General features: G+C 46.3%; 2 protein-coding genes across 4 annotated transcripts in view; both read right to left on the reverse strand.

Annotated features, from left to right (window-relative positions):
* The window catches only part of NAT10 (N-acetyltransferase 10), a 56,415-nt gene extending 37,971 nt beyond the window's left edge, over window positions 1-18,444 (reverse strand). The window contains exons 1-7 of the mRNA XM_040328100.1: window positions 18,331-18,444; window positions 12,651-12,772; window positions 11,070-11,161; window positions 9,178-9,349; window positions 6,277-6,399; window positions 4,340-4,401; window positions 2,492-2,606 (exon numbers count right to left, since the gene is read on the reverse strand). Of these exons, the coding sequence (XP_040184034.1) occupies window positions 2,492-2,606; window positions 4,340-4,401; window positions 6,277-6,399; window positions 9,178-9,349; window positions 11,070-11,161; window positions 12,651-12,758 (672 nt within the window). The 5' untranslated portion in view covers window positions 12,759-12,772; window positions 18,331-18,444. The remainder of the gene's footprint in view (window positions 1-2,491; window positions 2,607-4,339; window positions 4,402-6,276; window positions 6,400-9,177; window positions 9,350-11,069; window positions 11,162-12,650; window positions 12,773-18,330) is intronic.
* Window positions 18,445-24,568: 6,124 nt separating this feature from the next.
* CAPRIN1 (cell cycle associated protein 1) overlaps window positions 24,569-26,203 on the reverse strand; it is a 39,081-nt gene continuing 37,446 nt past the window's right edge. For all 3 annotated transcript variants that reach the window (XM_040328103.1, XM_040328102.1, XM_040328104.1), the window contains one exon: window positions 24,569-25,431. In XM_040328103.1, coding sequence (XP_040184037.1) covers window positions 25,367-25,431 — 65 coding nt within the window. In that variant the 3' untranslated portion in view covers window positions 24,569-25,366. The remainder of the gene's footprint in view (window positions 25,432-26,203) is intronic.

Below are 26,203 nucleotides of genomic sequence, written 5' to 3' on the forward strand. Positions count from 1 at the left end.
GGCCTTTCGAGATTTTTAAGCATAACATGTTCAGTATCAATTTACTTGGCGCAATATCTTTCACAATATACAAAAAATTGGGGTAACTATTGCGTTTTGTTTTTTTAATTCACTAAAGTGTATTTTTTCCCAAAAAGTTGTGTTTGCAAAACCATTGCGTATGAAAAAAAAAAAAAAAAAAATGCAACGATCGCCATTTTATTCCTAGGGTCCCTCCAAAAAAAATAAAAAGGGAGTATATATAGTTTGGGGGTTATAAGTAACTAGCAAAAAAAATATAATTAATTTAACCACTTGCCGCCCGCCAATGACAGATTGACGTCGGCAAAGTGGTTGTAGAATCCTGACTGGACGTCATATGACGTCCTCAGGATTCTGAGACGCTGCACGCCCCCGGAGGCACGCATCGCGGCGATCGTGGTTGCAGGGCGTCAGTCTGACACCCCGCAACACCGATCAAGGTAAAGAGTCTCTCACGGAGACTCTTTACCATGTGATCAGCCGTGTCCAATCACGGCTGATCACAATGTAAATAGGAAAAGCCGGTAATCGGCTTTTCCTCACTCGCTTCTGTCAGACGCGAGTAGAGGAGAGCCGATCGGCTGTTCCTGTGACAGGGGGGGGTTTGTGCTGATTGATCAGCACAGCCCCCCCCCCCCCCCCCCCCCCCCCCGAGGATGCCCACCAGGGATGGCCACTAGACCACCAAAGATTTAAAAAAAAAAAAAAAAGTATGCCACCCTAGATCACCAGGGTTGAGGAGGACACAAAAAATGGATGCCAATCAGTGCCGCAATGGATGCCAATCAGTACCCACAATGGGCATCTCTGATTGGCAGGCATTGTTTGGCACTGATTGGCATCCATTAGTACAACACATACGATAGTGCCAATCTATGCCCATCCGTGCCCATCCATGCTGCCTATCTGTGCCCATCTGTGCCGCCTATCCGTGCCGCCCATCAGTGCCGCCCATCAGTGCCACCTTATCAGTGCCGTACCATCAGTGCCCATCAGTGAAGGAGAAAACGTACTTATTTACAATGTTTTATAACAGAAACAAAAAAAAAACGTTTTTTTTTTCTAAATTTTTGGTCATTTTTTTTGCAGAAAATAAATATACCAGAGGTAATCAAAGACCACCAAAAGAAATCACTATTTGTGGGAACAAAATTATAAAAATGTAGTTTGGGTACAGTGTAGCATGACCGCGCAATTGTCATTCAAAGTGCAACAGCGCTGAAAGCTAAAAATTGGTCTGGGCGGGAAGGTGTATAAGTGCCCGGTATGGAAGTGGTTAAACTTGTAAAGAAACGGTGCCAGAAAAAGCCTGGACGGCAAGTGGTTTTAATGGCACCCCAAACACAGGAAGCAGTCAAGCGTTTTGCTACACGTGCGATAAAAACACATGAAAAACTTGCAAAAAAATGTGCAACATAAAAACGCAATTGGCTTAATGTCGAAATTTGGTACAGTTTGGAGACCATTGATATAATAAATGGAAAAAGACCAAAACATTTTATATTTTTTTTATATTTTCCACTTTGTTAGAAAAAAATAAAAATGATACATTTTGAGTTTGAACAAAAAGGGGGCTAGGGAATTGGGATTAGAACGGTGCCTAAAAACAGTAGAAATTACAAATAGTACTTAAAAAAATTATTTTATTACAAAAATATTTATGACATACAATACATTCATGGGTGCATAAAAACAATAGAGCAATAATATACTAATACTGGCCAAGGTATTACCTTCCTATTAAGGTTACTGGTCAATAGTCCCTACATGTTTCGCCAAACATTGGCTTCTTCAGGGAAAATAGTGGTCACCAATACTGTATAAATGGCTCTAGAAAAACAGTTTCTGGGGTCACAAGTAAAGTTTTGATTAAGATGCTAATCTATACAGACTCTATACAAGTAATGCCAGTGATCAGCGACTTAAATTGTGACTGTGATAATGTGGTAGGCAATCTGGCGCTAACTGACACTGGCTGAGAGGGGCGCTGACAGACACGGATGTTGATAGTGACACCAATACAGAGATCAGTGATAATACTGTACTAATGGCTGGGTGACAGGGGGGTGATTAGGAGGGCAATCATGGGGTTAACGGTGTGCCTAAGTATGTGTGCTGATTTACTGATCTGGTTGGGTTTCTCTACTTGCTTTCATTTCGGCCCGGCAGGGAGAAATCCAGGCAGAGCCTGTTTACAAAACACACAGATCTGTGGTGCAATTGGCCACAGCCGATCAGCAGGTACACAGCCAAAATGGTTGGCTTTAGCCTGCTGACAAACTCATGCTGCGTCCAATCACAGCACAGGTCAACAGAGGGCGCACGCATGCGCGTCTCTAAAAGAAGTACACCATAGTGTACAGGTAAGTGGAGTTTCCTGGCTGTGCCGCCTGCTTTTAGTAAATGTACGGTTAGCAGATGGCAAATGGTTATGCAGATACAGCCCAAAAATTACCGAGACGCCCCTTACCTGTGTCTTTGGCGGAATCGGCGTTATGTTGGCAATATGGCTGGAAGTAGGCAGGATATTCAGCTGATCATCAATCACCATACAGTTCTTACAGGAGGACAGAGATAATATAAACCTGTGGGGAATGGAAGAATATCAGTACACAAAATTCATCAAAAGCAAACTGGCCAAATATTCCAGATATATAAAACATGCTACAGTAAGGCCAAGTATACATTTCTACTTGGAGGGGAGTGGTAAAAACAGGTGCTTGGAGCAATATTTTTACAGTTTTATCTCAGATAATGAGACCAGATTTTTCCTTTCCAACGATCCCTGAATGTGTCCTGACGAAGCCTAACAGCGAAATGCGTTGACGCACAGGGGCTCACTCTTTAACATGTACTTTACTGTATTTATGTGTTTTTTAATTCTTCTAAATGTTTTATATGTACCATGTATTAATTTAAATAAACATTGTAATATTTTTTCACTGTTTATTGTGCCTCTAAAGTCCGATTTGTGGGATAACTTTTAGTATCCCCCTGTCCCCCTTTTTTCTCGTCTCTGATTTTACCCTGCCCCCCCGCAAAGGCAGCCAGATGGGGCTGTACACTTGCCGTGGAGGCGAAGCTTTACCTTGTGTTAAGATTTGCATTCACCTGCTGCGTTCGGCCAAACGTGTCCCATTCATGCGAATGAGGGCTGCACTGCAACTCCATGCAAATCACACCGCGGTGGGACTTGCTTTTGGGATTTAACCACTTGCTTACTGGGCACATATACCCCCCTCCTGCCCAGATGAAATTTCAGCTTTCGGCACTGCGTCGCTTTAACTAACAATTGCGCGGTCGTGCGACGTGGCTCCCAAACAAAATTGATGTCCTTTTTTACCCACAAGTAGTGCTTTCTTTTGGTGGTATTTGATCGCCTGTGCGGTTTTTAATTTTTGCGCTATAAACAAAAAAGAGCGACAATTTTGAAAAAAATACAATATTTTTTACTTGTTGCTATAATAAATATCCCAATTTTTCAAAAAAAAATCTTTTTTTTTTTCTCAGTTTAGGCCGATACGTATTCTTCTACATATTTTTGGTAAAAAAAAAATTGCAATAAGCGACTGGTTTGCGCAAAAGTTATAGCGCCTACAAAATAGGGGACAGAATTATTTTTTATTACTTTTGTTTTACTATAAATGGCGGCGATCTGCAATTTTTATTGGGACTGCGACATTATGGCGGACACATCGGACACTTTTGACACATTTTTGGCGCCATTCACATTTATACTGCTATAAATATGCACTAATTACTGTATAAATGTGACTGGCATTGAAGGGGTTAACACTAACGAGAGAGGAAGGGGTTAAATGTATTCCCTGCATAGTGTTCTAACTGTAGGTGGAGGGGGGTGACCGATCTGTGTCCCTATGGACAAGGGACACAGATCGGTCACCTCTCCAGAGACAGCACCGCTAGTGTAAAACGGCAATGAGAGATGATCTCATATGTTTACATATGAGATCATCTCTCATTGGCCGCACAGATCGCATCGCAAACGGCCACTCTGATTGGCCGTTCGCGGCGAACTATAATTGGCTGTGTCCAAGGGACACGGCCAACACAGAGTTTCCCCTAAGGGGCGGACGTCAATCGACGTCCAGTTGGATTTTCAGGTCCGCGCTGTAGCCGTCATTCGGCTATAGCGCGGGTCTGAAGAAGTTAAAGCAGATTGTGATGGTAACATACTGTCACACGCCCTCTGATAAGTGATCCACCGCTGATTACTCTTCAGAGGGCAATGCGTATCTCAGGAGCTTATATAGTAAGGAGCAAGATATAACATTCTCAAATCAAACAGATCATCTACCTTTCATTAAAACGTCCCACAACGTCCTGATGCGCTTCTGTTCTGTAGCGAGAATGGACATCCTAGAGAAAGAAGAAGACAAGAAATGAGTCCCTGCAGATTTCCTCACTGACAACACTTTTACAACGGAGGAGCAGGAATGGTAAATGTGTGGAAACGACGGGGGCGGAAATGGAGCCAAATCACTCAGTGCTAAAGAGTTTACATTGGGTTGTACCAAAGTGACCAGAAGGCAAATGGACTGTTGGTCCTGCATTGTATTCAATACAACTGCCGACCTTAGAGAAGAGGTACTGAGGGAGCGGGTGCAGATGGAGGAATCCGGACAGAATGAGGAATAAATTAAGTCTTGCAGCTTATTTCTCTACCCATAGACATACCAAACGAGCATTTAACCCCTGCAGTGTGGGCAGAGGGCCCATCGCAAGAAAACTAGCTGGATTCAGAGACGCCGCCGCAACTTTAAGGCGGCGTATCGTATTCACGCTACGCCGCCTTAAGTCAGAGAGGCAAGTACTGTATTCACAAAGTACTTGCCTCCTAACTTACGGCGGCGTGGCGTAAATAGGGCCGGCGTAAGCGCGCCTAATTCAAATTAGGATGAGGGGGGCGTGTTTTATGTTAATGGGGGGTGACCTGACGTGATTGACGTTTTTTTACGAACGGCGCATGCGCCGTCCGTGGACATATCCCAGTGTGCATTGCGCCAAAGTACGCCGCAAGGACGTATTGGTTTCGACGTGAACGTAAATTACGTCCAGCCCTATTCACGGACGACTTACGCAAACGACGTAAAATTCTCAAATTTCGACGCGGGAACGACGGCCATACTTAACATTGACTAGTCCAGCTATTTGATAGAATAACTTTACGCCTGAAAACGCCACTATATATCTGTTATTCTGAATTCTCTTTTTATTGTACAACCCCATGTATATATACATGAATTGATTGTATTCCTGTTTAACTTTAATAAAATATTTGAAACACTTACGTAAACGGGGTATCTTTACTGCGACGGGCGCACGTACGTCCGTGAATAGGCGTATCTAGTCATTTACATATTCTACACCGAACTCAACGGAAGCGCCACCTAGCGGCCAGTCTAAATATTGCACCCTAAGATACGACGGCGCAGACTGTCGTATCTTAGCTAGGTTTAAGTGTATCTCAGTTTGAGAATACACTTGAACTTAGGATGGCGCAGATTCCGAGTTAGGTCGGCGGATCTACCGATACGCCGGCGTAACTCTCTCTGAATCAAGCTAAACATGTTCTTTCCTGCCCGGAGCTAAACTTTTTTTTTTCCTTCTCAAAAAAGGATGTTTATTGAATAGTATAAACATGCATGGTTACAAATGTTACAACAGTTTCACTTCTCAGCGGAGCTAAACTTTACATAATTAATGATTCCTACATCCTCAACTACTTCCTTTACATTTTTCTCATACATGTACAAAAAAAAAAAAAATCTGCATTTTTTTGCTAGAAAATTACTTTTATATTATATACCCGCGTATATATCTTTAAGCAGAGGCCCAGGAGAATAAAGTGGCTGTTGCAATTTTTTATGTTGCACGATATTTAACCCCTTGCCTACAGGGAACTTTTACCCCCTTCCACCGCAGGACAATTTTCAGCGCCGTTGTACTTTGAATGACAATTACACTGTACTCATACAACATTTTTATTATACAAATAGAGCTTTCCTTTGGTGGTATTTAATCAACGCTGCGATTATTTTATTGCTAAACAAATGAAAACCGCTAGAAATTACCCATGATAAGTTTCTGAAGGTCATGCAACCCTGGGTTGATTACACTAAACCCACTAGATTTGACACCACCCTTCATCGGATCTGATGTGCTCTTACCCCCCCACCACAAGGTTTACAGATCACAGAAATCCGGAGGTGACCCCAGCCCTGATATACTTACCATGGTCATGGTGTACAGCTGCTTCAGGGAGCTCATAGTGCGGAGAAGAAGCACCACAAGTCCACCACCTTCCACCGTCTCTACGGTACGAGCCAGCAAGTTGGGAGTCAGAGCCTCAAAATCCTAAAAAAGAAAAAGGAAGACTGAAACAACTCTGTACACAACCTGAGAGAGAGCCACAGATGATTGATGCATACCCGCGACACCGGCTTTCAATAGGGAGGAGCTGGGTTTGATCCAAACTCAGTTCTACAGAACCCATGGGAAGCTGTCACAGGGTCGCATCCCTGCCAGCCCATTCAGCATCAGTCGCTTGCATCTGCACGTACCCAATAGGCTGGGAAATCGCCGACCTAAAGTGGCTGCACAGCCATATGGCTATATTAGGTCAAAGACATCATGAACCTCCCTGCCCCGCAGCTCCACCTTCGCCTCGGCCACAGCCGATTGGGCCGGGAGGAATGTTGTCATGCGACAGCTTCCTACGGGTTTAGCTGAATCGAGTTGGGGTTAGAACAAATCATCACCACTTATGAGTGGCTTTTTTTAGGGCTGTGGAAATTAAAGATTAATTCCTCGATTAATCGTTAATTTTTTATTTCTTTCACAAGAAAAAATCGTTAATTTTTTTGATCGGTACTAGTGGTGCAACGGATCGTAAATGATCCCAACGGGTCACCATATGCGGATCGGCACACCACGTGATCCGCAGAGCTCCGCTGCTGCCTCGGCCATAGGAAAGGCCACGGCTTCAGCCTAGCTCCCGGAGAGGCAGCCATATTGGTCTCGGTCCACCCAGGGGCGCGCTGACGTCATCACCCGGCCTCAACTCCTCGTGTCCGGCCGGCTTCTCTGGTAAGACTATACAAGCACTAATCTTCCTATACAGTGGGGGAGACGTCTGTGGATATTACAGTGGGGGGGGGGGGGGACGTCTTCGGATATTACAGTGGGGGGGGGGGGAGACGTCTTCGGATATTACAGTAGGGGGGGGGGGGGGGAGACGTCTTCGGATATTACAGTGGGGGGGGGGGGAGACGTCTTCGGATATTACAGTGGGGGGGGGGAAGACGTCTTCGGATATTACAGTGGGGGGGGGGGGGGGGACGTCTTCGGATATTACAGTGGGGGGGGGGGGGGGCGTCTTCGGATATTACAGGGGGGGGGGGGGGGGGAGACGTCTTCGGATATTACAGTGGGGGGGGGGGGGAGACGTCTTCGGATATTACAGTGGGGGGGGGGGGGGGAGACGTCTTCGGATATTACAGTGGGGGGGGGGGGGAGACGTCTTCGGATATTACAGTGGGGGGGGGGGGGGGACGTCTTCGGATATTACAGGGGGGGGGGGGGGAGACGTCTTCGGATATTACAGTGGGGGGGGGGGAGACGTCTTCGGATATTACAGTGGGGGGGGGGGGAGACGTCTTCGGATATTACAGTGGGGGGGGGGGGGGGGAGACGTCTTCGGATATTACAGGGGGGGGGGGGGGAGACGTTTTCGGATATTACAGTGGGGGGGGGGGGGAGACGTCTTCGGATATTACAGTGGGGGGGGGGGAGACGTCTTCGGATATTACAGTGGGGGGGGGGGGAGACGTCTTCGGATATTACAGTGGGGGGGGGGGAGACGTCTTCGGATATTACAGTGGGGGGGGGGGAGACGTCTTCGGATATTACAGTGGGGGGAGATGTCTGTGGATATTACAGTGGGGGGGGAGACGTCTGTGGATATTACAGTGGGGGGGGAGACGTCTGTGGATATTACAGTGGGGGGGGAGACGTCTGTGGATATTACAGGGGGGGGGGAGACGTCTGTGGATATTACAGTGGGGGGGGAGACGTCTGTGGATATTACAGTGGGGGGGGAGACGTCTGTGGATATTACAGTGGGGGGGGAGACGTCTGTGGATATTACAGTGGGGGGGGAGACGTCTGTGGATATTACAGTGGGGGGGGAGACGTCTGTGGATATTACAGTGGGGGGGGAGACGTCTGTGGATATTACAGTGGGGGGGGAGACGTCTGTGGATATTACAGTGGGGGGAGACGTCTGTGGATATTACAGTGGGGGGAGACGTCTGTGGATATTACAGTGGGGGGAGACGTCTGTGGATATCACAGTGGGGGGAGACGTCTGTGGATATCACAGTGGGGGGGAGACGTCTTCGGATATTACAGTGGGGGGGAGACGTCTTCGGATATTACAGTGGGGGAGATGTCTGTGGATATTACAGTGGGGGGGGAGATGTCTGTGGATATTACAGTGGGGGAGATGTCTGTGGATATTACAGTGGGGAGATGTCTGTGGATATTACAGTGGGGGAGATGTCTGTGGATATTACAGTGGGGGAGATGTCTGTGGATATTACAGTGGGGGAGATGTCTGTGGATATTACAGTGGGGGAGACGTCTGTGGATATTACAGTGGGGGGAGACGTCTGGATATTACAGTGGGAGGGAGACGTCTGCGGATATTACAGTGGGAGGGAGACGTCTGCGGATATTACAGTGGGGGGAGACGTCTGGATATTACAGTGGGGGGGGGGAGACGTCTGCGGATATTACAGTGGGGACTATATATGGTGGTGATCTGAAAAATGTATGTGCGTTATAATTAATCAAAATTAGTCGATTAAATCGATAAAAAAAAAAAAGTTAATCGAACGCGAAAATTTTAATCAGTAACAGCCCTACTTTTTTTTGTGATCAAACTATGAACAAGTAAAAACATTTTGCACACTTTCCTGTTTCTGTTTCGCACCCAATTCTGTATATCTAGACCAGGAGGCGTGTCCAACAAATCCTGAGGAACTCTGTGCCTCCTGCCTCAGAGAACTGATAAGCTCACTGCTGTGTGAAGACCTGGGGAGGGACAAGAAGGATGATCTAGGTACGACATACCTGCAAGACACACATGCCGTAGGTGTTTCCCAGAATCTTATGGGTCTCGTTATAATAACAATAGCGGATGTTGGTGGCGGCAATAAACAGCTCAAACGGGTCGTCCTCCTTGATGTTTAGTGTGCCGCTCTTTATCCTCTTCTGTAGTTTTCTCATTTTCTTCTTCCGGTTACTGCAAAAGAAAGGTGTATGTGTCACAAACCAACTCCAGAGGCGGCACGTGCCGGATTCCAATCATCGGCCCCATTCCGAACAACTCCAGACAAGTCATAGAAACAAATCACTAAACATGACTACTGGGCTTAGAAATAACCAAATGAGGCTTTGGGTGGGACTGAAGCCTCTTGCCACTCCAAGCATTGAGAAGAACGAAGCTTGGGAGAAGAATTCAGAAATATTCATAACAAAGACAGACCGTATAGAAATGTGCCATAGTGGTGCTCTATTGGTACTGTAATTTCTGTTTTCAGTCACTAGGTGGGGTTGTATGCTTCACCCAATACCTGGGCAGTCAGGGGTGATCGGTGCGGCGGAGGGAGTTACAAGCACTGATCTGCCCCCTTTTCAGCTGCTTTAGTGAAAGTTATACAGGAGGTGATCGGTGCTTGCAACTCCCCCCAAAGCCGCACCGATCACCGCTGACTGTCCCTGTATCCTCCTCCGTGCTGCTCTCCCCCTCCGGGATTGTGTCCCCCTCCGTGCTGATCTCCCCCTCCGGGTCCTTGTCCCCCTCCGTGCTGCTCTCCCCCTCCGGGATTGTGTCCCCCTCCGTGCTGATCTCCCCCTCCGGGTCCTTGTCCCCCTCCGTGCTGCTCTCCCCCCTCCGGGTCCTTGTCCCCCTCCGTGCTGCTGTCCATGCTCCTTGTCCCCCTCCATGCTGTGTCCCCCTCCGGGTCCTTGTCCCCCTCCAGGCTGCTCTCCTCCTCTGTGCTCCTTTTCCCCCTCAAAGTCCTCCTCCACCCCCTCGATCTGTCAGGGTGGAGAGCGGAGGTATGAGCGGCTAAATCCGGCTCCTACCTTTTCCGAATGTACAGAGTCGGTAGTGATCACTGACTGTTCATTCATATAACTGAGCATCGTAACCTCTGCGTTTACGATGCTTCAGTTTATGAATGGAGAGGAGTCGCTGTCCATTCATTTTAGCGGAGGCTGCAGAGAAAGGGACTGGGGAGTCTGTGTCCTTAGTTATCTCCCCTTTGAGACAGAGAAAGGGACTATCTCACCAAAGCCCCCCAACAGTGCTGATATAAAAAAAAAAAAAAAAATGCAATAAAAAATGAATTGTAAAAAATAATAAAAATGTTAATAAAAAAATAAAAAAAAAACACACACTGTGGTGTTGATTTACTAAAATTTACTAAAATTGGACCTGCAAAATGTGGTGCCGCTGTGCATGGCAGCCAATCAGCTTCTAACTACAGATTGTTCAATAAAACCTGGAAGCCGATTGGTTTCTATGCAGAGCGGCACTGAATTGAGCACTCTACAATTTTAAATAAATAACCCCCTTTGTGCCTTGTGAACAAGCCCCAAAAAATTAATGTTTATTCTACCTTATCCTAGACCAGGGGACTCAAACTGGTGGCCCTCCAGCTGTTGTGAAACTACAAGTCCCGTCATGCCTCTGGGAGTCATGCTTGTGACTGTCAGCCTTGCAATGCCTCATGGGACTTGTAGTTTTGCAACAGCTGGAGGGCCACCAGTTTGAGACCCCTGTCCTAGACCCAGTGAGGAGCTTACAGTGTGCAGTGAAATCAGAATAAGCAATTTCAGTCTAGGAGAGCAGCCGGTACAACTGTGCAAAACTGGAGGTCAGATTTAATAAGTGCAAAAAATAAAAAATAAATAAGTGGAACTGGAGCACAGACGGGTCCATGGAAGCCGATTATTACCTGCTGAAGCCCAACTCCTTCTTGTAACACCAGAGTACAGAGGGCCGAGCTCGCACTGCAGCTTTGGAGAGCATGTGATGGAGAATGACCACCTGCGGAGAGGGACATGGTTACTTTACAATCACAGAAGGCATAAAATACACACGCAAATCAAATTTGACTTGCATAGGGCAGTAATCCCCAGCATCCAATAGGAATTCATGCTAGTGTTACACATACTTATTTATTACAGGGAACCACTCTGGCTACTGGAGTCTCAGATTAGCGACTCGGCAAGCAGTGAAGACACAAACTTCAAAATTCAGCAATGGTGACTCTACCACAGGGGTGTCAAACTCAATTTCATTGAGGGCCGCATCAGCATTATGATTGTTCTCAAAATGGCCGGTTGTATCTGTAAGATTAGGAGTCCAGCTCATCCCCTCCCCTTTACATTTGATGTCAAGTGCCACCCCACCATCAGAAGTTGAGTCCCCCACTATCCCTTACAACACAGTGCATCCCCTTTCCTTATGCTGCTGCTGGGAAGAAGCTGGATGCATTGCTTGAAAGCAGAAAGTAGGGGTCTGGAGGAGGACCAGAGGAAGACTAGAGCTCTCCTGCAGCTGCAGGAAAGGTGCGAGGGCCACATGAAATGGTCTGGAGGGCCGGATTTGGCCCGCGGGCCTTGTGTTGGACAACTGTGTTCTACCATATTGTGCTGAGCGTGGTTAGGCAGAGTTTGGTTCTTGCCGAGTCCCCCAACATACTACCCAATCCTCTTCTATATACATGTTTCTATTCAGCATCCAGTCCATAAAAAATAAATAAAAAAAATGCAGATCTCTACTTTAAAAGCTTTCCACGTCTTTGTCCCATTCAACAAAGAAATAAAAGTTCTTGTTCTCTCATAGCCAGATCCTCACATATCTCTACCCTCATTCAGCATTATAAGGGGCACAGCGGACCATTCTGGTGGACAGATCAGGTCCAGGCACTGGAGTCACAAGAAAACCCAATATAATGTATATAAAAAAAATAAAAAAAAATAAATAGATAAATAAATCGACACTATATTAAAAACTAAAATGTAAAAAAAGACCCCATCCGAACCTGATATATGACCGAACACTTGCAGGCAACCTGTACTTACAGTGTTGTCTGAGCAGCATTACCAGTGCTGGGATTAAAGAAGTTGTAGCCTAGGTTCACACTGCTGCGAATTCAAAATCGTGGTAAAATGCGCGATTTTACCGCGATTTCGCGGCTGCGATTTCGGCCGCAATTTAATGTAAATCGCGGCCCGAAATCGCAAAAAGTAGTACAGGAACTACTTTTTGAAATCGCAGATGCGGCGTCGCACTGATTAGGACAGTGCCATTGCCGACAATTGCCGCCGATTTGAGATGCAATTTGACATGTCAAATCGCATCTCAAATCGTTCCAAATCGTACCCAGTGTGAACCAGGGCGTAAAGGAAGAAGTTTTTCTTTATCGTAAAGAAATTCAGTTCATCCCGTTTTGCTGTGTATAATGAGCAGCAGACATATAACCCAACACACCCCGGATCACATGACCGATAATAAAACTGAACGTAATTACCTGATCCTTCCCATGGTCCCCCACAATCACAAATAAACTTCTGTGCTTCTCAGCAACTCCGTTCTCGATCTGGACCCGGATCCGGTTATCGATCTTCTTCCTCTGCATTGTGATTGGTTAATCTGGAGGGAGCCAAAGTCTCACGTTAGTCTTGTAAAAGCAAACTATGTCACATCACACCTACCCAAAGTACACTGATCACGGGGCCCACAGCATTAGATAACATTAAGCTCCCCAGTGGATGTCATTTATAAAAATATGCTGTGCAATACCTTATTTATATGCGGCGCTCTGCGTTCACGTGACTGCCCGATCTGATAGGTGCGGGGAGAGGTGCTGGGTATTCCCCACTGACGTCAGCCTGGACAGGGAGAGGTGGCGACCCGTGAGCAGTCACAAGAGCGCTGAGCGGCGCTCATAAATAAGTAGGGGTGCAAAGGATCGTCATTGATCCGTGATCCGAACCGAAAAAGATTGATCCGAACCGCACACACGTGATCCGAGGATTGTTTTCTAAAAAAAAAATGTTCAGTCCACACACAGCGTGGTCATGGCGAACGGAGGAGCTTGAATGCCCCGCGTCATTTAAATCCCCTGTATGGGAGCATTTTGGCTTCCCTGTCAAATATAATGATGAAGGAAAGAGGTTAGTGGATAAAACCGTGACGGTGTGTAGGCACTGTGGCACAAGAATGCCATATGACAGTGGGAACACATCATGTATTGTCACTAGGGGTGCAACTGATCCGTACGGATCAGCACCTTCGGGTCGGGACACACGGCGATCCACGGGCCTCCTGGTCCATAGGAAAGGCCGCGGCTTGGGCCTAGCTATCGAAGCGGCGGCCATTGAGGTCCACCCGGCGCGGGGGATGCAGGCTGCTCCTCGGAAGTTTGTGGGCACTTGAGCTCAATATGTCATCGACTCCTAACAGCCCAGCGATGAGCTCCATGCTGCACCTTGAGGAATCCACACGGGGAGCCGCTGCCGCCGCCGCCGCACCGGGCGTCCTGCTGCTTGCCAGAGAAGAGAGAGGAGGCGATCGGGGGCTCTGTATGGACTGAGCACGTAGGGGGGATTTTCACTAGACACTCAGCCCGCCGATCAATGACACTAAAGGGATCTGATGATTGGGATAGTTCAGGTCACAGTAGGGAACTGGTGACACCACTTTCATACATGGGGCTGCGACTTCCACTTGGCTGCACATATAAGTATTGCGAGATGCAGTTATTTCAACACAAAACAGAGCTTATACGCTTAAATACAGTATTTGTAAATCTGACGGACTGTTTAAATGTGAAAATCAGAGGTGTTCTGTCACATTAGCAATAAACAGTCCGTCGGATTTCCAAACACTGTATTTAAGCACATAAGCTCCGTTTTGTGTTGAGAAGAACTGTGAAATCTAAAACTCTGGTGGGTGTAACAAGATTTGTCTTTTTTTTTTTGCTGATCCGAAAATGATCCGATCCGTGACTCCTGATTCGAGGATCGATCCGATCCGTGAGTTTTTTGATCCGTTGCACCCCTATAAATAAGGTAATAACAGCATATTTTTATTTGTACTCAGAGTGTCAGGTAATCGTGCTAGGGAAAGGTCTGAGGGGGAAACAGGGAAATTGACCTGAGGTGTGCCGGGGTCACGTGGTCGGTATGCCTAAAAAGACAAGAAAGACCGTCGCCCAGAAGGAGGAAGGAGGGTGGGTTTAAATACCTCCCGACTCCTCCTACAAATACAAATACAGGCTGACCTGCGGTCAGCCTTACACAAATGACATCCACCGGGGAGCTTAATGTTGTAGAACAGAGGGAACTATAGAAAGCGCAAACAGTTTTTTTTTACAGCAGGAGGGGAGGATCGGGAGCTGACAGGCAGGGAGGGGAGGGGGTGAGAGAAGGACAGGTGCAGGGGTTCGGATGACGGAGGCATATAAATGGACCACAATGTCAGGGCTCAGCAGCCGTGATACACCGTGGTCAGTTTACATAGGGAAGGGTATAGCCAGGCAGGATCAGCCAGGTATTTCAGGTGGGGGCCAAATGACATAGCACAAGCACTGTGCTATAAAACATGCTTTAAAAAAACAGGATATAATATATATATATATTTTTATTTATTTTTACGGTAGCAAACACTTTAATTTTAAACCTGCAAAAAAAAAAAAGTTTTGGCTTACACTTGGAACCCAGCTTTAGGTCTGTCAGCTGCCCCCTCCACTACCTAGACAGCAAATCTTTTTTGTTTTCGGGTTTTTTTCAGTACCCTGCCTCCCCCCCCCCCCCCTAATTATTACCTAGGCAGAATGTGGTGTTGTACTCCAGCAGCTTCCTGGGACATCCCCCTCATATATCCCAGTAGGCTGCGGGGGCCCATTCTCAGAGTAACATGTCACTGCAGTTTGTATGCATTTTATACAGCTTCTTTATCAAAGGGTTAACCCTTAGGCGATCAAAGGGTTAACCGTGTGCCTAGCCAGTGTTCATGTGTACTGTGTGAGGTGCTTTTACTAGGGGAAGAGATGAAATGTATTCCCTTCTTTGCAGAGACACAAATTTCATCCCTTCCCTCCTCTCAGAAGGATAATCTGCCTTCTGTACACAGGGATCTACCTCTCTAACGATCAGGAGGTGCCTGAGGACATAGGGTACCCTGCACCTGTCGATCGCCTTCTGCTGTGTGCAATCACAGCAGAAGCAAGCCAGTGGCGCGCATGCGTGCCCTCAACCCGGAAATGTTGGGTCACACACACACACACACACACACACACATTATATATATATATATATATACACGCACACACACACACACAATCTGGCACAAAAGGTGCCGCCCTGTAGCAGTAAGACTGCTATAGGGAGCACCTAAAGTGGCCAAATCCTTGCCTATGTTCCTGTCAAAGCTGGTACCATGACCGCTGCCCCAGGACGGCTTCTTTCTCTTGCAGCATCCTATGGAACCATCCTAGACTAGATTTTTTGGGTCCGTATACTGTGTTCATTAAAAGAAGCACACAGCCCTGTAGCCTAGGATGGCAAGAAATTCCCCTGCTCCTCCCCCCTCCCTTCTCCAAGAAAACAGACTGACTGGAGATCGTATTGCCCACTGTTAAAAAAAGAAAGTATGGGAAAAAGCTTTTTTTTTTTTGGGCTGTACTTCTCTTGTGGGTCATAGAAATAGATTTACTTATGTTCTCCTGTGACCCAGTCAGCTAATTATGGGCTATGGCCTGCTATCCGCTTACATGGCAGTGCAGTGCCAGGATCAGGAAGGATCCTGACAATATTGCCGGGATCTTTCCGACTGCCCATTGCACCCAACTCCCTTGCCAGCTGCTCCAGCGATCGCAAAGAAGTACAATGGAGAGCCATGACTGACCGTTTAGAGCAGGCTGAAAGCTGAGTAATCATCAGCCATGTGATCACTCAGGTCTCAGTCCTACAGCTGGCATGGGACAGATACTGCAACTTGAAGGGGAGTATGTATGCTTGTGTTTTTTTAGATAGATAGAGAGAGCCTATAAATCTCCTTTAACCCTTTCCTGTGAGGCCAGAAGTTTAGGGAAGCAGCACCAAGAAAGCAGGAGCCAGCAGTATTGAAAGCGGCTAACTGCAAGTGCTGGGGTAAGTGTTTGAATACTTTGTTTACTGGGGAATATTAATATTATTGTGCTCAGTGTGTTGAATGAAAAACAAAGAAAGCATTAATATTACTTTAACCACTTAACCCCCGGACCATATTGCTGGTCAAAGACCAGAGCACTTTTTGCGATTCGGCACTGCGTCGCTTTAACTGACAATTGCGCGGCCGTGCGACGTGGCTCCCAAACAAAATTGGCGTCCTTTTTTCACCACAAATAGAGCTTTCTTTTGGTGGTTTTTAGTTTTTGCACTATAATCAAAAATAGAGCGACAATTTTGAAAAAAAATTATATTTTTAACTTTTTGCTGTAATAAATATCCCCCAAAAATATATAAAAAAAAGTTTTTTTTCCTCAGTTTAGGCTGATACGTATTCTTCTACATATTTTTCGTTAAAAAAAAACAACGCAATAAGCGTTTATTGATTAAAACTGTGGTGGCTGGTCGGAAAGAGGTTAAAGGCTTCAAATCCGCTCCATTGCGATTTTAATGCTACAAGGCGGCTCTCCTGTGTAGAAGCAGATTTCTTCGGGACTGGGCGTTCCTATTTGATTGACAGGCTTCCGACGGTCGCATACATCGCGTCACGAGTAGCCGAAAGAAGCCGAACGTCGGTGCGGCTCTATACGGCGCCTGCGCACCAACGTTAGGCTACTTTCGGAAAATCGTGACGCGATGTATGCGACCGTCGGAAGCCTGTCAATCAAATAGGAACGCCCAGTCCCGCAGCCCATACCCGGAAGCGGCGGAGAAGATCGCTCTCTAAAACGGTAAGTACAGCTTCGATTTTAAAAAAACTACCCGATTCCCCTTCACAAAATGAGCCTCAATCTAAGGTTAAAAATTTACATTTCCGGGTGAACCTCCACTTTAAGTCGATGATCGCCGTCATTACTAGTAAAAAAAATAATTAAAAATATACCATAGTTTGTAGACGCTATGACTTTTGCGCAAACCAATCAATATACACTTATTGGTATTTTGTTTACCACAAATATGTAGCAAAATAAAGATTGGCCTAAACTTATGAAGAAATTCGATATTTTTTTTTTTGCCTTGTTTATTGGATATGTTTTATAGCAGAAAATATATTGTGGTTTAATTTTATTAATTTTTTTCATTTATAGCGCAAAAAATAAAAAACGCAGAGGCGATCAAATGGCACCAAAAGAAAGCTCTATTTGTGGGAGAGAAAAAAAAAAAAAAAAGACAAAAATTGTGTGCACAGCATCGCATGACCACGCAATTGTCAGTTAAAGCGGATGTGCCATGGGAAAAAAATATTAAAAGCCAGCAGCTACAAATACTGCAGCTGCTGACTTTTAATATTAGGACACTTACCTGTCCTGGAGTCCAGCGCCGATCGCAGCAGAGGACGAACGATCGCTCGTCACTCTGCTGCTCCCCCCGCCAACCACGCTGAGGGAACCAGGAAGTGAAGCGCTGCGGCTTCACTGCCCGGTTCCCTACATCGCATGCGCGAGTCGCGCCCGCCGATTGGCTCCCGCTGTGTGTTGGGAGCTGAGTGTTCCCAGCACACAAGGGGGGGGGGGGCAACTGGATGTGATGCAATGCCCGTCTTTTGCCCGTGAATGCCGGGCCGGAAGTGGGTGCAAATACCTTTAGACAGGTATCTGCACCCCCCTCCTCCCTGAAAGGTGTCAAATGTGACACCGGAGGGGGGGCGGGTTCCGATCAGCGGGACTTCACTTTAGGGTGGAAAACCGCTTTAAAGTAGTGCCGTGTCGTAAAAAAAAAATAGCCTGGTTGTAAAGGGGGTAAGTCTTCCGGGGCTGAAGTGGTTATGGTAACATTATAAAATGGGACGGTTTATAGTGCAGATGAACAGAACTAAAAATAAGGAAACATGTTCAGGGATGAGGGATACACATACATAGGAGAGCTGACAGACACTCTCCCTTCTATGGAAGGACACAGGCACCTACAGGAGACATCTATGTAACATAACCGGCAATTCCCCGCCTGTGACCCCCGTACCGCCCAGGCCCCGGATCACACAGCTCACCCATTACATACCCTACAATCAGGCAGCCAGCTCCGATCACATGTACCATGTGCACAGTAAGGTAGGACCCCGGGCTGTCCTCGGCGCCTGAATGCTTTCGCAGGGGTCCTTCCAATCAGAGTCGGCTTTGTGACGTCCCGTCTGCATTCCGGAAGCCATTTTGTTGTGGCCTGGAACATGCGTTGCATGATAGGCTATTGAAAAATGGCCGACTCCGAGACACATTTTTTTCAATGCAAGTCACATGGTTGCAAATACATGGTTGTAGTTTGTGTTCATACTTTACAAACAATCTATTTTGGTTGATGGAATTATTAATATTAGATCAATTTTTGGTGCAGCAGCTGCTACATTCAGTACCCTACAATACATCCTAAGGCGATTAGTCTTAAAAAGACTCTTCCCATAAGAATGTTATATGCACATTAAACTAAGGTGACCAGATTTTTTAAATTAAATCCGGGGACATATTTTTTCTAGTAATGGCAACAATCAGCGACTCTCTGCTCGTCGCCGCCCGCCTAGGGTGACCACATTTTCAAACTACCATTCAGGGACACCCTCCCTTCCCAAAAATCAGCTTGTGCTGTAACGAATCACAGCACAGTGATTGGACACAAGAGGCGGGATTTATGATTTCTCCAATCACAAGCAGGGGCCGGGGATTGTGCTCCTCCAGGCATTCCCGACCAGGACAAGTACTGTCAGTGAGTAAAGCGGTGATGTGGCGGGCTTTTTTGGGGGCATTAGATTGGCCCCAGAGGTTGCTGTGTCAGTTTCATTCCGGGACACTGTATTGTCCTGGAATGAAGGTGCCCGGGACAGACCTGCAAAATCCGGGACTGTTCCGTGCAATCCGGGACACGTGGTCACCCTACGCCCGCCTCACAGCCTCTTAAGTCTTACTCTCCGGGCCCCGGCTACTACTGCATGGGGAGCGGAGGAAGATCACTCCACCAGGGAAGGCAAGGAGATAGGCAGGTGGCTGGCCGGGATTTGAGCCAAGGCAGAAGAACATGCGAGCGGAGCTAAATGGGCATGCGCCCAAAACTGAAGAAATATTCCCTCCACTCCGACCAGCACATGATCATCAGAAAGGGGCACAGATAATGGGAAAAATACACCCCCCCCCCCCTATGCTAGTAGGCACGGCGTGTAATTCTAATTTTTTTATTTTAATTCTGCACTGATTGTCTTTGAAATTGCCCCTGCCCCCTATTAAATCCAATCTGGGGACAAAACCAGAGACAGACTTGGTCCGGGGAGTGTCCTCAATCAGGGGATGGTCCCCTGAAACTGGGGATGTCTGGTCACCCTACATTAAACATTATGTGTGGGGAGGGGCTAGGGTTGCCACCTCATTCCAATGGCACTGTCCCAATTAGGGTAAGGTGACCAGAGGTCCCCGGTTTCTGGGGACAGTCCCCGAACTGAGGATACTGTCCCCGGTTTGCAGGGGCGGCGCTAGGTGCAGGGCCAATCCTGGGTGGGTGCTGAGGTTGGAGGTTGGGGGTTGGGGGGGCGGGCTACTCTGGTATATCAGGCAATAGGTAGGAGCAGATCCAGGAGGCGGGACTTGTGTGACAGCAGGCAACTGGTAGGGTGACCACATTTTTCCATTTAGGGACACCCCCTTTTCCAAAAATCAACTTGTGCTGTAACGAATCACAGCACAGTGATTGGACACAAGAGGTGGGATTTATGATTTCTCCAATCACAAGCAGGGGCAGGGATTGTGCTCCTCCGGGCATTCCCAGCCAGGACAAGTACTATCAGTGAGTAAAGTGGTGATGTGGCGGCCTTTTTTGGGGGCATTAGATTGGCCGGGGGGGGTGGGGGGTGACTGTGTCAGTTTCATTCCGGGACATTGTATTGTCCTGGAATGAAGGTGCCCGGGACAGACCTGCAAAATTTGGGACTGTCCCGGGCAATCCGGGGACATGTGGTCACCCTAGCACCCAGCGATTCAAATTAAAGCTGTCACAGTGGGCAACGCCAGCCTGTGTGATGATCCAGCCAGCTCTCCTCTACCTCTCTTATCCCCTGCACTGGTCAGGCTGCATTAATGGGCATTGGTAAGACATTGTTTTATGCTGAACCCATTTTTCGGGTTCTGAAAAACAACAAAAAAAATTTTCGCGCATGCTGCATTTTTTTACTCAAATTAGTTGATGCAAAAATGAATACACTCCACGACAAAAACTACTCCATCTAGTATTTTGTGTGACCTCCATGATTTGCATGGACAGCGCCAAGTCTTCTAGGCATGGAATGAACAAGTTGGCGACATATTGCAAAATCCGCCTTTTTCCATTCTTCAAGAACGACTTCTTTTATAGCCTGGATTCTGGATGGAGACTGATCCTCAATTTGTCTCTTCAGAATTCCCCATAGGTGTTACCCGATTGGGTTCAGAACAGGAGACATAGGTGGCCACTGAATCACTTTCACCCTGATCATCTTAAGAAATGCAACAGTGGCCTTAGATGTGTGCTTTGGATGATCGTCATGTTGGAAAAGTGCGCGACGACCAAGGGCAGGGATTGATGTAGCATATTGTCTTTCAATATAGAGCAATACCTCTGTGAAATCATGATGCCATCAATGAAATGCAGCTCCCCGACACCAGCAGCACTCACGGCCACCACCATGTTTTACTGTAGGCACCATGCATTTTCTTTGTACTCTGCTGGCTGCTGGCTTTTAATAAACAGACACTTACCTGCTCCAGCGTTCCAGCGACGCGCCGCTCCTCTCCCCCCCTCCCCGGCCGGCGTCTTCATTGTCACTGTGGGCACCCGGCCGTGACAGCTTTCGGCTTCACGGCCGGGCACCCACTGCGCATGCGTGAGCGGCCCCGCGCTGCACCGTGTAATTGGCCAGGAGATCGCCTAAGACCTGTGACGTGTCCTAGGCGATCGCCTACAGCAGCCCATTCCTGTAGGCGATTAAGCTTAATCGCCTACAGGAAGGAGAAAGTGGGACAGGAAGTCCCACTCTTCCTGAAGCCCCCACTCCCCCCCCCCAAAAAAAAATTACATGCCAAATGTGGCATGTAAGGGGGGTGAGGAGTGGGATAAGCGGAAGTTCCAAATTTGGGTGGAACTCCTCTTTAAGTTGAATCTGTTTGTAAGTCAGGTAAATGTTTTAAGTGTAGCTCCAGCCAAAAAAAAAGATTTTTAATCTTTTTGGATAGCATAGGGAAGGGTTAACACCCCTGTAATGTATATTTTGCTGTCTGTGCCCCTGTTCAGAAGATTTCACCTCACTTCCTGTCACAATGACAATTGGATTTTGAAAAATGTGGGTTTTTGTGGAAACAAGGATTGGTGATAAAGCATCAGTGGAGGTACCTTTTTCTCATAATAACTCTTACAGGAGTAAATTTCCCTTCCTTGGAGTAGATTTCCTCTCACTTCCTGTTGTCTCCCTGCGTTTGTAAGTAAGAGTGGTTTGTAAGTCGGATGTTTGTAACTAGACGACCGCCTGTATATGGTTTTGGTAAATCTAAAGGAAATCTATAGAAGAAAATTTAATGTATGGCCAGCCCTAGGCCCCTTTCACATGAGGCGGATCCGCTCAAAAGGGGATCACTCCGTTGATCTCCACTGAGTTGGCGGATGACAGGTCCGTCTCTGCTCACTGAGCAGGGAAGGACCTGTCAGAGCCCCGCTGATTTCTTTGGGGAGATAAAATGAAAACGGATCAGCATGCCCATTTTCATCCGATCCGATCCACCAGACGGATGGCAAACGTATCACCATATGTCTGTTTTGAGCTGATCGGATGGCAGGCGGATCCGAGCGGGCTTATCGTGTGAAAGGGGCTTAAGACTTTCATTGGGGTGTATTCATTTTAGCAACATGGTCTTGAATGAATTTGTTAGGAAATTCTACTTGTGTGGGTGCGCAAAATTAACAAATCTTGGTTGCAATCAATGGCCCGGATTTGTGGGAGTATTTTGTAGTATAGTGTCCCATAGAAAAATGTTGATTCTGAAAGGAAAGTAAAGGTTTTTTGACAAAGGGTGTACTCATTTATGCTGCGTGCGTGCGTGTGTGTATGTGTATTCAGTTATAAGTGCCCTATTGACATCAGACATATGAATCCTTGAGCCTAGGTTAGCCTATTGCGATGTGGGAACCCGGGGCGATTCCCACATTGCATTTCCCCCGCAGGCATTTCACACTGCCCTCTGCGAACTGCTGCAGGTGTTAATGACACCCCCAGATCGGTTCACAGATCACAGTGCGAACTGTGAACTCGCACAGAAATCAAATCGCGTAGGTGATCTGATTGACTGTGGCGATTTTAGATTTCTTCACAGATGTAAATAGATATTGCTCCCGAAATCGCCAAAAGTAGTGCTGTTTGAGCATTTGCACTTAAAAAAAAAAAAATAATAATTCTTAGAGTGCGTGGTTTAAATTAATAAATTTTTAATTGATTTATTTTTTCACCAGAGAACTTTCCCTGGTGACTGCATCCCTCGTGTCATTCTCAAGGAGATTATATATTTTTATATATATATATATATATATATATATATATATAAATATATAATCTCCTTGAGAATGACACGAGGGATGCAGTCACCAGGGAAAGTTCTCTGGTGAAAAAATAAATCAATTAAAAATGTATTAATTTAAACTACGCACTCTTTAAGAATTTTTTTTTTTTTTTTTAAACAACTTAAAGTGGAGGTTCACCTCATAGGCTCTAATGATCAATACATACAATTTAAGTTCATCCACCAGTTGCACTATACCCCTGCCAGGTTGGCCCGTATGGGTCTGAATCCCAGTGCTTCCTGCCCCAGGTGTGACTCCACGGAGGCCAACTATTCACATATGTTTTGGTCATGTCCAGCTGTTTCACTATACTGGAAGGAAATATTTTCTTTTTTTAAGGACACTTTACACATCTCTGTTCCCCTCGCCCCGGAGACCGGATTGTTGGGGGTGCTAAATGACTCTGTACCTACCACCCATGCTCGGACTTTAATACGAACTGTTCTATTCTATGCCAGGAAGCTGATTTTGTTACATTGGAAAAGTGCCTCGGCCCCGAATACCCAAATGTTGTATCGTATGGTGAATAAGGTATTACCTATGTTTAAGTGTATATATAAGGGAAGGGCCTGTCCCAAGAAGTTTTACAAGATCTGGCAGCCCTGGTTGGACATAGCGGACTCCTTTTGGGGAGACACCCCTCTCTCTCAGCCATAACCGGCTGTGGGCGGGGGGGGGGGGGGCTCCGGGCGGCCTGGGCTGGGGTGTATGGGCGTGGGGGGTGAGGGGCTGTGAGGTCAGTATGGATGAATGTGGGTGTGAGTTGGAGTGAATGTCGGAGGTGTATGATATGTTATGTTTCTATCTGTTCTTTTGGCTGACTGCCAAATGTTTGTGCCGGTGTACCAGCCTGGGCTCAGGCTGGGTCACCTGGCAACAAAGTACCCCTCCGTTGAGGGATGGTGCAGCTATGCTCCGGGAGGGGATGGGGCAGGGGGGTTTGGAATGTGTGTTTCTATGCCACCTCATGCTGACTTTGTGACAACTAATGTTCCCTTTCTTCCTTTCCGGAAGTGTATGTCAATGTAAAACCAATAAAAATTGTTTTTAAAAAAAAAGTGGAGGTTCACCCTAAAACAATTATCTAACATCTACATCCAGCATACTTACGACATGTACAGTATGCAGGTCTTTTTTTTCCCGCCGTACATACCGTTATATTGTTATTTTCCCCCCAGCTTCCGGGTTCTGATTCCCTCAGGACTGGGCGTTCCTATCCCTGGGTTAGATGATTGACGTCTGGTGAAAAACTTCCTATGGCGCACAAGGCGCGTCACCAGTTTTCCGTAAATAGCCGACCTGCGAGTCGGCTCTATATGGCGCCTGCGCAGTCAGCTCTACATGGCGGGCGCAGGCGCCGTCTCGCAGGTCGGCTATTTACGGAAAACTGGTGACGCACCTTATGCACCAAGGGAAGTTTTTCACCAGACGTCAATCATCTAACCCAGGGGTGAGAACGCCCAGTGCCGCGGGAATCAGAACCCGGGGGGAAATTAATATAACGGTATGTACAGCGAAAAAAAAAAAATACCTGCATACTGTACATGTCGTTAGTATGCTGGATGTAATGTTAGATAATTGTTTTAGGGTGAACCTCCACTTTAAACAAGCACTGAACCCACACATTGTACACCACACCCAACTCAGCTAGGAATGTTCACAACAAAAATCAGCAAACTTTATATAAACAGGTTTTTATTTGCCTCTGTTCAAAATGATTGATCCTTTAATCGCCAGATTACTGGGAATATGATTCACAAATGGCAGTTTAAACGATCCCCAACCATGAAAAATAAAATGGGGCCCCTTGAAAATCCTGTAGCAGAAGTTCTGTGACTTATCCAACATGGAACTACTAAGCACAGGTAACTTGGAATCCATTCGAACGTACACACAAACCAGACTAGCATGCCCTTCAAATGATCCTACAACGGATGATTACTTTTTCAAGCTGTGAAATGAATGATAGTCTGATCTCAAATGATAGTAGAGAGATGGAACACGATATCAGTGCAGGCCCAAGGCAAAGACAAGACAGCTTTAGCAATCCTGCTATGTATAGTTAGTTGGATAAATTGGCCTAGTAATGCCCAACATATACTGATCATTTAGGGATCCAGGGGGTCTAAAGTGGGTACATGTTCATTTACAGCTCAAGCCCCAAGTGGTTACATAACAAAGGCAGAAATTGAACAGATAACCGGAAAACTTAATGAGAAAACCATTAAAGCGTCCTGTCCTTCATGAACTTGAAGCTGCCACGGGTTCTTTACTGAAGAACATGCAGCGGGTGTGTGTTTGATGATTTTTGCATATCCAGTTAAGATTATTCTGACAACCGTAATCTCATCTTAAACCAGGCAACAATATAACAGTCCCCTTACAAGCAAAAAGATATCCTAGCAAGAGGGAAGGTAAAACAAAAAAGTTAATGCTTTTAAACACCAGCTGGTGGGCAAGCCTTCCTTCCAACGCTTTAATTGACTGGTTGACTGTTCATTTGTGGCATTCCTCGGCTAGGTCTTGGGGGCCCTCCGCGACCTGAAAAAACGAAATAGCTGGCTTTAAAAACTAAGGAACGTAATATGGCTTCTTATATAGTTAACCGCCTTTGCACGCTTGTTTAGAGGCCTATTATATAGCGCCAACAGTTTACGCCACGCTTTACAATGTATAGGCCAAAATGATTTACCAGTGTCATAAGGAGTTCCTAGAACAGAGATTAACAAAAACATACCCTCCTGATCAATGCTTGCTTGGTGGCACCCTAGATCTACTGGGCATTCAAGTAACTTCACAAAATGTTCAGCAGGGACTGACCAAGACTTGAATTATGTATGGGCAGGCTGAACACAAAGTTGACCAATGCATTTGGGTACAACAAGCTTGTCGGATTCTACAGATTGTGGTCATTAGCAGTAATCAATATGTTCTTCCGGCAGAAAGAGGGGGAGATAACTTTTAGAGACATTACATCACTTCTCATGTGAGAATTAGCTTGTGGCAAGGCTCATGGTCGCCTTTCATAATAAAAGCTAATGTAATGGACTTTATAAGAAAGAAAAGTTACCCTTCACAATTCTCAAACTTGTAATTTTGAAGCGTTTGCCTTAAAGAGAAAAAAAATTGCCACAACCTTGTCGGTTTAAGGCAAACCAGAGGTTTGTATATACCTAGAACTAAAAAATATATATTTTTATTGATCTTTGCTATAGCAAGGCAAGAAGATTAGGTTTACGATCAACCTTTGCATTTACATTTTTTTTAAAGGTTGTGTAAATCATAGCAAAAGGCTCCAAGAGGTTTGTGTTAT

The sequence above is a fragment of the Rana temporaria genome, chromosome 11 (assembly GCF_905171775.1).
Source record: "Rana temporaria chromosome 11, aRanTem1.1, whole genome shotgun sequence".
Lineage (NCBI taxonomy): Eukaryota > Metazoa > Chordata > Amphibia > Anura > Ranidae > Rana > Rana temporaria.